Source organism: Amaranthus tricolor, chromosome 10, assembly GCF_026212465.1.
Source record: "Amaranthus tricolor cultivar Red isolate AtriRed21 chromosome 10, ASM2621246v1, whole genome shotgun sequence".
In the NCBI taxonomy this organism is placed as follows: domain Eukaryota; kingdom Viridiplantae; phylum Streptophyta; class Magnoliopsida; order Caryophyllales; family Amaranthaceae; genus Amaranthus; species Amaranthus tricolor.
In genome coordinates this window covers 9,454,097-9,467,075 of record NC_080056.1, presented here as the reverse complement: position 1 = coordinate 9,467,075, position 12,979 = coordinate 9,454,097, and the positions used below count along the sequence as shown (strand labels likewise).

The window sequence follows — 12,979 nt, the reverse complement described above, 5'->3', positions numbered from 1 at the left end:
GATTGAAATTGTGTTGAATGTTCGATAGCAACATCCTTATTTGAATATGATTGTTTGTTTGTTTTTGATTAAAATCATATTGTATTCTTGGCAGAATGATTCATCGCCGAAAAATCTGAGTACTTAACATCATTTCATTCATAATAAACGTTTGATAATACGATAAAAATATATACATCTACATATATGTTACAATTTACACACAAAAGACCAAAAGTTACAAATATTGAGTATGTACAAATGTTCAATATATACAAACAATATTCTAATGTTAATCCTCCTCCTGTACCCTGTCTAACTTTAGTTGAAGGATTAAATGTGATTTTAATGGAGGAAAAACTAGGGAGATCTCGTATGTTTAGCAAATGAAAACAGAATGCGTGAATATGTGTGAGGAAGAAGGAACTGGAAAAAATATAAAGCCCAAAGTCGCTGTTACTAACAGCGACGTTGGGCTTTTAATTTTTTTTTTCCTCTTTCACTGTTACTAGCAGCGACTCTTGCCAAACCTAGGTTTGGATGTACGGACGCTTATTTTGGGAAATAAGTTGTTTAATTGTCTTATTTTTTTCAAATTTTCGAGTCCAACATGTGCTCCTTCTAGGCCCCATTTCTCAGTTGTTCACTTATGTTAGCCTGTCTAATTTTATAATAACCAGAATTACGTCAGATCGTCTCATCATGAGACGAGCCCATATAAGTAAACCCATTATTTTAAGTGATCATTTGAAATTATAAGTAATTATTTTAAGGTTATAAGTGATCACTTTAAGAGTATAAAATGTCATCACTTTAAAAATAAATATACATCGGACCAACCTTATTAATAAGTAATTACTTTAAAAATAAATGGTCTCACCATGAGACCGTCTCATATGAGAATTTGTGATTTTATAATATCAATTCTATGTAATGTATAGTGACCGTCTCAATATGAGACTAATAGTTCAATTATGTTTTTTTTTTTCCAATATTCGATCTTGCACAAATTCTTATATGAGACGGTCTCACCATGAGACGTGCCTTATACTTGAATTAAATAACTCAATAATGGAAACTTCAGCTTATGGGCTTCTTGTTTTGAGGTCGTCGCACCATGAGACGGTCTCATATAAGACGGGCTGTTAAGATTAAAATTGATTTCTTTTATAAGTATAATTGATCATTTTATATATAATTGATCACTTTAATATTTGAATTAATCACTTTAACATTGAAATTGAAAACTTTAAAAAACTTGATCTATTAAAAGTTATAAATTTGTATGTAGAAATTGTTTACTTTAATATTAAAATTAATCACTTTTAGTCAAGATTGAAATTTATATATAATTGATCATTTTAAGGTCTAAATTAATCACTTTAACGTTAAAATTAAAAACTTTAAAATAATTAATTTATTTAAGATTATAAAGTCATCTCATTAGGGTCTAAGAGTCCAAGACACATGTCTATTACTAATCTCATAATTTTCTAATCTCATAATAAAACGATGTCATATATAAGACTTGCTGAATAATCTAAAATAAAAAGCACTTCTGATCATCAAAATTTAATTTTATTCATGATAACACCTCATTAAAACAAACTAAAACTCCTCTCTATCATTATTTATTTATCATCATTCATCATCTTAAAGGCGAGCAAAAATTAAAAAATTGTTAAGAAATTTCATGTAGTGATCTTGAGTTTTTGGTTTTTTACGTGGTTGACAAATATTTTTTAAATACGTTGGTAACTTTTGAGTTTTTAACTTTTTCATGTGATAAACAAAATGTTAAGTTTTTGGTTTTATTAAGTACTTTTTTCGACTGAATTTCGAAATATGTGGTCAACTAGGATAATTACGATGGTTTTTTTTGAAAAAAATGTGATTATATTGAGTAAAAATAACGTAAAGTTGACAAAAAAACTTTTCTTTTTTCTATTAGATGGAAAAGTTAAAAGATCAAGGTCACTGCGTGGATTAAAAATATATTATCTACCACGTGAAAAAAGCCAAAAATTCAAGGTACCAAATGGAATTTCCCAAAAAAGTTGTTAAAAGGCCCTATGTAAATTCAAAAATCATATTATTTTTCTAATAATTTTATATTTTTAAACATTTAACATATATATTTGTGATTTAATATTAAAGCTTTTAACTTTGTAAAATTCCACATAATCAAATCGAACATGTTAAATATACTCAAATGATTTAATTGAACTTTAATAAGTTGACCGGCGCTCCTTCAAAATTGAAACACATGATAATTACTAAGTACGTCAAAAATAATGGCCAAACTTCCAAATCATCCAATCATTTATCGTTTATTCCATCAATCTCTCAATTTACAGATCAATCTCTGCTCCCACTTCATTCTTCTCAATCTCATGGGTATTACCTTTCCATATTATGGTATTATCCCATTTCTTGATTCCATTCAGTTCCCAGAAATTTCACTTCACATATTTTAATATTCTAAAAAAAAGAATTTTATGATTTTTTCAATTTCCTTTGCTTCCCTTACCTTCTAATTATATACCAACTTCACGCAATCACTTCTAAAAATTCACGTCTCTTTTTGCCCCTATAACTCTAGTAAGTTTATCCTTTACTTATCTCTTGTTATTTTATTTAATTTTTTTGTTTAATTTATGAGGAAGTTGATATATTTTGGTATTAGATTGATTCAAACTTTGCCCATTTTCTGGAATTCATAATTTATCTGTTGAAATTTGGAAATTTGTTGATCTTATTGATCTTTTTATGCAACTTGTAATGCATCTTACACTGAAAGTTGGTCATACCCATCTGAAAATTTCAGGAATTTTTTGATCCAGTTCCTTTATAGAAGCAATTGTGGAACTTTTCTGGGAAAGATTAGATTTTGATATTTGATGTTAAAATTATTTCTAAATTTGTTCATTGGAAGATTCAGTAATGCCCACCTGTTCTTTGGGGTGAAATTCTTGATCTTGGATGTGTTTTGGTCTTCTTTTTTGATGCCTAAACAGGGGTTTGAAGTGCATTTTGATTGATTGTTGGAATATTGAATTTCCTTGATTTATATTATCGAATTCGATAACTAGGCTTTCATCTTGGTGTTTTTCTGGATGTGGATTGAATTCATTGGGTCAAGGGTGGTATACTGCATTGTGTTAAACCTGAGATAACCCTAGCAATTTGGGAAAATCATGGATTTTAATGTGAGTTCTTCATCAGAACATGGAAGATTAGAGCAGATCATTTCCCAGTTTCTCCTAAAGGCCTTGCATATAGTTTTAGAATCCAGGATTCCATCCCTAAAACCCCAAGATCATAGTGGAGAGCTGTTGTCTAATTCAAAGGCCAAAAGGACTGATAAATGGTTCAATCTAGCTTTAGGGGACCGCCCTGCTTCTTTAGAGAAGTTGCAGTATTGGCATAGGAATCTAATGGATCCAATGGTAATCGACATAATTGTCATTCGTCGAGGATTGGATGATTCATCTGGGAATTACTCATACTATGAACAGGTGTTTGATGGGGATGCCGTTGAGACAGTTGTTGAGAGATGGGTGGTTCAGTATGAAAATTATAAGACATTACCCGTACAAAATCGTGACATTTCTTTGCTATATAAGAAAATGTACCAGAAATCTATCATACTTTTCCGTTCTTTGTACTTGATGATGAGGCATTTGCCTGCTTATAAGATATTTAGGCATCGTAGTTCCTTGAATCATACTTCTGATATTGACGTTATATACAAGGTTTCGTCTTTCAGTGACCCCTTCTCTAGGGAAGAGGAGCAAATGATGAAGCATTATAGTTTTAACCCAATAGAGGCTGTAAATGGTAGACTATGTGTTTCTGTAACTTATAGATCAAATTTGTCAGAATTTGATCTTAACAGTTCCACAGCGTTTCCACCGGTAATAATCACTGATTATGTTGGTAGTCCTGCTACTGATCCTTTGAGGGCTTTCCCATCCTTGGAGAAATTATCTCATCCAGCCTCGTTCTCATCGAGGGGAACTAGAGCTGCGTGTTCGACTCCAAGTCAACGTCCTCATAGCTGGTCTAGTGGCATCCATTTTGCAGCTGCAAGAATGCAAAATAATCCTCTTACTGGTTCTCCTTCTGCACATCGTAGTTCATTTGATCCGAATGATGATCCATCTTTGCTAACATATAGCCAAGACCAAAGAGTTCAGAATTATAGGATGCTTGGTGGTCATCACAAAACTAACAGTTACGACGAGTCTCTTTCACCTCCGTTCTCCCCATCTTCATCTCCGTCTCCCCCAGCATACCTCCTTAGATATAGTCCTAACCAGTCTCGGCTTAGGCCGGAGTCTGCACCTGTTGCTATACCATATGCTATGTTGAATAGAAGTCCTAGACACCTTTCTCCTAATTTATCTGATCCAAATAGACTTCCACTCCCTCCTTTCTCTCCAAAGAACTTAAAACCTGATCCTTCACCACATGGGTCATCATCTCCTTCTGGACACAGGGTGGTTAGAAAATTAGATGCAGTGCGGCTTGGCGAGTCGCATTCTGGGATGTCAAATCTCTCTTTTGGATCAAAGGTACCGCTCTTTTAGCATAGTTGTCGAGACTAGGATTTGCTTCAAATTTTGCCTTCCTCTAATATGAACTGCATTTATTTCAGATTTCTAGAGATAGCAAAGATGAATCTGGCCGTTTCTCTGGGTTGCATTCTTCTGGTAGCTCACCACGGAAGGCATTTTCAAGAACCTCAAGTAGATTATCCTTCCAAGACGAGTTGGATGTTTGTGACTTCTCCTGTCCATTCGATGTTGATGTTGATGACGTTGATACATCAGATACCCAACCTAGGTACTTCCCTTTATCTCTGTTACCATGGTTTTTCTTGGTTAGTGTAAATATTACTCTTTTAGTGTAGACCTTTTGTAATTAAAGTTAATTGTCTTATCAATTTACTCCATATTTTGGGATTAAGTCTTTGGCATTGTTGTGTCATATCGATATTGTTTCATCACAGTTTGATATCTGGTGATTTCAACTAAGGAAAAAGTATCTAGACCTTCCCAACTGTGCCCTTGCATTAATAATTTGTATTGTTTTCCTATTCATTATATATCAATCAGTTTAATATATTGTTTGCCAATGTGTTTTTAGTCTATGCGTTTTAAATATTGTAAATAAGCCTCAATATGGCTATTATTATTATTTATACTTACTCCGTTTTTATTTCTGAACTCCATTTGGTTTGGGCATGCATTTTAAGGAATGATGAGAGTTTGTTTGAGTGTACCAATCGCATGTGAGTATAAGAGAGGGTGTGGTCTCCCAAATGGGTGGGTGTATTATAAACATGGGTAGACTTGTCTATTAAACCCTAAAAAGTGTCCATACATAGAAATTGGGAACTTAGGGGTCGTTTGGAATCCGATCATCACTTTGTGGAAGATTTTTATGGGTGAATGAGTACATGAAATTGTAGTAACGGGGGAAATAGTTCTTGAAGTTAATTTATATATGGTTTAAAAATTTGTGCCAAAGTATTGATTAATCTCAAATGGAATGGTTTTGTATGAAGTAACTAAGTTAGTGGAAATGGACTTGTTTAGAAAAAGCCAGATTGCTTAACATCTTCATCTATATTGGCGTCTTCATCTTTGAAAGAAAAACAAATCACCAATATCTTCAACGGTTGAAAGCCTTATTGATATGAAATGTATCCATCACAACCGGTAAGCTAAAAATTGGAAGGAAGAATTCTTAAAAATTGCAACAGTTACATTATGCCTTATTCGGATCTAATACATAACAGAATGTAGCATACTTCCGAAGATGAATTTGCAGCATTCATATGATTGATCCTATTCAATCAAAAGCGAAGTAATAGAAGAGAACAAAAACTTAGTCTAAATCATGAAAGCATCATCTGATGTATGATCTGAAGATCAAAGGTTACTGATAAATCTTTTTATCAGAGTACTATTTTTCTATAGTCCTCCTAATCCAGGCAACCCCTTAATTGCAAATTCCTTAGAAGGGAAATGGTGCCCCCAAAAAAAGGAAGTATATCTTTTGTTTACCCTTTTAGGCCCAATAAATTGTAATAAACTTTAGTGATCTCATTCAAATACACCTCTAAGTGCTATCTACAATGGCTGTCATTATTGAGTTGGTTATGATGAGAGCTGTCAAATTGGTATTTAGTGCATTATGCCATTTTGGGTTTTGTGTCGTGCCTAACAGTGTCTATTTGACTTGTTTTATTAGGCCAGGTTAATGTTGATGCAAGTAGAGATTTCTAGTGACGGCATTACATGCAATGTTGTAGACTTGGTTATAACATTGATGCATTTAAGGAATTGCTGAATGATACCATCCCATGAAACAGTTCCTTTTCAATGAGGTCTTTGCTGCTATACTGCTATTTTCTAGGATTACTTTGCTAGCAGAATTTTAAACTCAATGAATGCTGATAAACTTATTTAGCAAACAATATTTTCAACTGCATATAGCATTTTAGGGCCCCGTTAGCTTTTGCCAGAGTCAAGTGTTCAAACGGAATAGAACTTTGAATAGGCATTTTGCTACCTTAAGAAAAATATCAATTGCAACATGTTAGAGTGTATAACATATCCTGGGGCCTCAATCATCAGCTTAAACTTTTGATTGAGTTGGTTTCTTAACATGATATCAGAAGCTAACGTGATAAGTCACGGGTTCGAATCTCAACCACTCTTCATATGAAGTGGAATATTTAGCGCCAGGTATGAGGAGTGTCTGTATTGCATTCAGACTTCTAGACCAAAGGGCTCTCATGTGAGAGGGCGTGTTAGAGTTCATAAGATATCTTGGGGCCTCAACCATCACCTTAAGCTTTTAGTAGAGTTGGTTCTTTGACAAACTGCAACAACAGTCTTATAATGTAATTTTTTTTGATGATTATCTGCATAGTTAAACCTCCTTAGTGCTCATAGCTAAAATCCTTGTCAACAATTATGAATATTTATGTTCAGAAGTCATTGACTTATTTAAGCCTCTAGGATCTAGGTATTATTTGCTAGAATAACTTCTCCAGAATGTCCAACTGTTGATTGCTATGTGCTTGTCAACCAAGCTAATGCCATTTGATTTGTGAGTTGGTAACTGCTTTTACTGATTGCTTTTTGGCTGTTTGCTGATTTTCAATTGTGGCTGGGTCAGTGAGTTATAGCAGATTGTAAATGACCCTTTATGGATAAAACCTAAAGTGACTAATTATGTAGAGCTGGTCACTAATGTCCCCAAATTTGTATAGACTTAATAAATTACCATAGTTTTTTGTAGATGGTGTTGGATCACAGTTGGTCAATAGTTATTCTACTGCTTAGATTGACACCCATCTTGTTCTATGATCTGTTTTATGGTTATTTAGAAATATGACATGTATAAGCTTGAATATAGTTCAAAGAAGTGATTCTATTTTATTTCTAAGTGTCTTGCATTTATTTCTATTACCTTTTCATGCATTGTAATTACACTATATTTGAAGGGGCGATCTTGTTTCGGATTAGTGATTTAGCTTCCTGTAGGATACGCCCCGCTAATTTAGAGGTTGAACATCCAAAATACTTCCCTTGACTCAAATTTAGTTTGTTGCTTTCATTGCCGCTTAAACGAGATGCCTCCTTTCCCACAAATTAAAGACCATTACTACCAGGCTCAATATTGAGAGACCTGTCCTCTTAAACTTCCTCTGTGAATCTTCAACTAATATGGCTTCCATAATGACTTTTGTCGGAGTCCCTATTGGCTGTTCATCCCGCTAGCGATTTCCCCATCAGTGGAATCCCCATCATGTATGCAATTGCTTTGACCGGAACCAGCGTCCCGAGCCTTTCAATTTCTGCCATCTTGTGCAGCCAGTGCGCATCGGCATCACACCCTCAGTTGTGTCCACTTTCTTCTCCCGTGTGAATTCCATCAATATGGACCAGTATAACATATTGATGGAATTCGCTAGGAGATTAGCGAGTTACGTGACACTGATATGGACTGTGACTATGCTCCATATTGGAGTTGTCTTAGGCTATTTTGATACAAACAGAAGAATATCTTGTGCCGCACTAGACCGGATTATACTACACTCCCTCAGTCTCCTTGGTTAACTTGATTAACTGCATGTATTTGCTCATAGACGATTTTGATTTGGCTTGTGAATTACAGAACATTTAAGTTGTTGCGACTTGCAGATGGTTCTGCCATCCATCGGGTTCCTAGAATGATTAGTAAAACTCGTTTTCCTCGCAGCAAAAGAGCATTATATCATGAGTTCTCACTTTCAAGCATTGCCTAAACCTAATGCTTCTTATGTTGATTGGTACAGTCACAGTTACGAAGCAAAGAAAGGATCAGATTTCAATTCTGGATTCTCATTGGGCCGGAAGTCACAGGATGCTGCCGTGGGTGCGCTTGTTCACATGCTTAGAACCGCCCCACCACTACGTCAAGATTCAAGTATCTATTCATCCCACTCTCAAAGCACCCATCAAGGTAATTTCGGAACAGCCTCCGAATTTTTAATGTCTCGGAAGGCATCAGATGCCCTCGAAGAGCTTAAGAGTTACCAAGAAATGAAAGATCTGCTTCTTTCTAAAAGCGGAAACCAAGCGGTAAACAACGATGAAGATCGTCATGGTTTACCTTTGAATATCAAAGGAAGGAAGCTTTAGAAGGAATTTGTGTCACTTTTGGGTTGTAGATGGCCATTGATTATGAGTGCAATTAGAAGTAAACCTAAAGTAAAGATGTTAGCTATTAACAAAAATACTTGTACATAAAAAATTAGTTGTGCCTTCATCTTTGTTCTGTTCACTTTGAATCATGGTTTTTGCTTTGCCATATGGTCTCTAAATTACTGGCTTTTTTGCCAAATTTCTTATTAGAACAGATTGATTTACTATCAAATACTGAATTCCAAGAATATTACTTCTAGCTAGTCTTCAACTACATAATTTGATACACTCCATGTTTTCTAAATAATGGTTGTATTCTGACTAGGGATGGCATTTAGATTTGAATTCAATAAGTATCGTATTCGACGTAGGGAAACAATCCAATTCGAACCTAAGAAAACCCTGACACCAAGCTGACTTCTAATCGAAGTCGGATAGAGGTAAACCTTAGGAAAAATTCAATAATCTGACTCAAATTCGACTTCGACCTAACATCTGATTTTGACTCTAAATTTGTCCCAATATTTAAGTGTATAGTTTATTTTATATAAATTTTTATTTAATTAGAAAGTGGATTATAGACTTCTAATTGATCAAATTTGATCCATCAAGTATTACCAAAATTGATATAAAATAAATTTAGACTAGTCATAGTCATAGTCATAGTCATAAATCCAATAAAATCAAAATTTGGAAGGAGAAGATAGATAATAGACCATACATGTACCCCACCAAAGAGATGTCAAGGAGCAATGCGAACAGTCAAATAAACCCCTAAATAAAAAGTTTTTTAATTAAAGAATACCTTATAATGAAAGAGCAATGGGTAACGCCAAAACCTACATAGGGAAAGCTACTTGGAAATAACGAGTACATCTTACCCCTAAACTTTGCCTAGACAAGAGACATTCAATAGTATTGAGATAATAAAATGTCTTATTGCTTTACGCCGATTGTATTCTTCTTTTCATACATTTTTTTTAAAGCTAGGTGAATAGCCATTGATAATCTTATATTTTATTTTACCCTCGATGTCTAGGAAGTAGGAACTGATTTTCATTATGTGCATTTCATTAGAGCTATGTCGCATACTCGCATTGTCATGTCAAAAACTAATACTATGTTAATATGTATTTATCTGTTTCATTCATTTTACGAAAAATTACCTAAAATAATTCAACTTATTTATGATTTTTCTACAATAATCTCATCTATTGATTAACCATAAATAATTCCAACTTTGAAGGAAGAGTAAACCCGGTGACCAGATGACTTGCTATAACAACTTTTTTTTAAAAAAAAAGGTTAAATTAAAATTTAGAATTTTTTTTATAATTTAGAATTTTTTATGTAAATTTTCAAAATTTTTCTCTAATTTTAAATTAATATTATTCAGTTTACTTTTTTTATGAATTACCTACTATAACAGATCATCAGATTACCTAATTTTACTCTAGGCAATACCCCTAAAGTTGGAAATTTGAAATTATTCATAGTTAATCAATAGGTGGAATTATTATAGTAAAATTATAAATAAGTTGGATTCATTTTACTACATTATATTTTCCTACATAAAGAACATTTTGGTAAAAATGTAACAAAATGAATGTGAGGGAATTAGCATAGGTGTTGATTAGTTGTAGAAAGGACTAATTTAGATAAATCATATTGCCTCGCCTTGCCTTTCATTGTGTGGATGTCTGAAAATAACGTGTAGCATGCTCTGTCTAAAAGATCAGGTATCAAAGGTTGAAACTTGAATGCTTCTACAAAGAAAAGTAAAAAGTTATCCCAAACAATTTGTGGAGCACATTAACATGTACAAATACTTGGTTGATCACTTAAGATAATCTACCTTATTCATAACTAATATAAAATATTTAACTTAAAAAATCCACTCAATTAAATTGGATCCTTTGATTTGGTTAGCTTTTCAAAATTAAAGTGAGTCATTTTAATTTTTTTTTTTTGACTAAGGTTTAATGGGTCTAATTTAATCAAAAGTTATTTTAATTCTGAATTTAATAATTAAAAGTTTTTTTTAGAATCATTGATTAACCTAGTGACTAAGATTTTTTCCTTTTTTTTGAACACTGGAGATTTTTTAACCTAACTCAAATCAACAAAAATAAATAAACAAAAAGTCTCTAAATTTTAAAAATCATTGAATTTCTTTACTGCCCAACATTGATAAAAATAATGAAAAATTACCTATAATGATAAAATCTTTTCATGATTTTCCTACAATAATCTCACCTATTGATTAACCATGAAAAATCCTAACTTTAGAGGTAATTTTAGAGTAAACTTAGGTAACCCGATCACCTGCTATAGTATGTAATTCACCAAAAAAAGTAAACTAAAAATTAATTAAAATTAGAGAAAAATTTTTAAAATTTACATAAAAAATTCTTAATAATAAAACAAATCACAAAGTGTTTTTTGAACATTTTTGAACATTTTTTTGACTTTTTATTTTAATTAACTTTTATTTTACAAAAATAAAACTTGTTATAGCAAGTCATCCGTTATCGAGTTTACTCTAGAAAAATACCCTTTAAAATTGGGATTATTCATGGTTAATCAATAGGTGAGATTATAGCAGGAAAATCATAAATAGATTAGATTATTCTAAATATTTTTAAAAAAAGATAAATAATCTTGACCGATTCCACATTATGATTAATTAATTTTTTTTTTTGGAGCCATACAAAATACTATCCTGTTTTGGTTATCATAACATTTTTGGACGATTTATTGATAGAGAATGGGGGGGCCAAATTCACGTGGTTACTTGCAACTACTTTGTCACTTTGTCCAAGAGTTCAATCGTGAAAACCTTCATCTTGCTTGCATTCTATTTTTTGCAATTTTCATTTATCTAATTAATGAATCAAATTTCATCTTAGTTATTAGTAATTTTGGAAATGTTAGGCAAATAACTGATAGAGTGATAGCTGATAGATTAATAGCTAATAGTTAATTACAGTAGCTAATTTGACCAATTAATTTTATTAAATAGTTTGATCAGCTGATTTTAAACCCGCTGCTATGAGCAGCTTGTTTAAAAACAACTTATTTCTTAACAACAAGCTGTTTCCATTAACTAATTTACTAAACATTAGCATTGGCTAGTTTGACCACCAAACCCTCTAATTAAATCAAAATAAGTTAAAATTGTCCAATAAACTATTTTATTAAACACACATTATTACTTTTTAAATTTGAATTTCATCTATTTCTTCAATTTTATCAGCTATCTTATAATAAAATTAAGGAAAATTATTGTGAATAATCCAATATATTTACATTATCTGCCAGTAATCCCACCTTTTGAAATTTTTTAATAATTCAGTTTGTTGTCAATAAATCCTTTAGAAAATGACCTACTATATTAAGTTACCTCTCATCTTCTTCTTCTTTACTATAATCCAACATATTTCCCATAATCTGCCAATAATCCCATCTTTTGAATTTTTTTTTAATAATCTAACCTTTTTTTTCATTTTGTTCCCAATAGACCCTTTAAGAAACTAAATACTCAATTTCACTTTGCCACTAGTTTATAATAATCCAACATATCTCATAAACACATGTTAAGTCTACTTTAATTTCTTTAACACATTTTCTCTTCAATTATTGTCAAACAATCCACAATTTTTTAAATAGTCAATTTCTCTTTGCCATTGATTTAAAAGGGTAGTATATTTTGAAGGGAAGTAAAAAACATACGACTATTATTTATTTTTTATAATTATATTGATTATAAAATTTTAACATGTAAATTTCAACTTAATAAAGATAATACATAACGGGTTGGCAGGTACCCGACTCAATGTATTTTGTGGCCCATGACCCAACACGTTATTTTTAAAAAAAATTGACCCGCCATTTAGGATGTGGGTCAGTGGGTCGGATTTATTGAACACCCCTAGTTGATGGGCTATGTATATAAAGACAATTACTATTTATGCATTGATCAACTTCTTAAATTTGGGAAATAAAAGCAATTTCATTTAGCTTCTTGAAGGGTCCATTAGCAACAAACAGAAAGCAAAGGTTGGATTATTACAAAAAAAATTAAAGATGGGATTAATGGCAGGTAATGGAAATAAATTGAATTATTAATCAGAAGGAAGAAGATGAGAGGTAACCTGATATAGTAGGTCATTTTTTTGAAGGATCCATTAGCAACAAATTGAAAGCAAAGGTTGAATTATTAAAAAAAATTTAAAAGGTGAAATTATTAGTATGTAATGGAAAATAGGTTGAACTATTCACAACAATTTCTCCTA

At 32.1% G+C, this 12,979-nt stretch overlaps 1 protein-coding gene across 2 annotated transcripts; it reads left to right on the top strand.

Moving 5' to 3' along the window:
- Positions 1-2,265: 2,265 nt before the first annotated feature.
- On the top strand, positions 2,266-8,850 carry LOC130825769 (autophagy-related protein 13a). 2 transcript variants are annotated; one of them, XM_057691171.1, is made up of 4 exons: positions 2,266-2,580; positions 2,807-4,556; positions 4,640-4,827; positions 8,336-8,850. In XM_057691171.1, exons 2-4 carry the CDS (start codon positions 3,177-3,179, stop codon positions 8,679-8,681), a joined length of 1,914 nt encoding a protein of 637 aa, XP_057547154.1. In that variant the 5' UTR covers positions 2,266-2,580; positions 2,807-3,176; the 3' UTR covers positions 8,682-8,850. The 2 variants fall into 2 exon arrangements, with proteins under 2 accessions (XP_057547154.1, XP_057547153.1); XM_057691170.1 differs by having other exon boundaries at positions 2,266-4,556.
- The last annotated feature ends 4,129 nt before the right edge of the window (positions 8,851-12,979 follow it).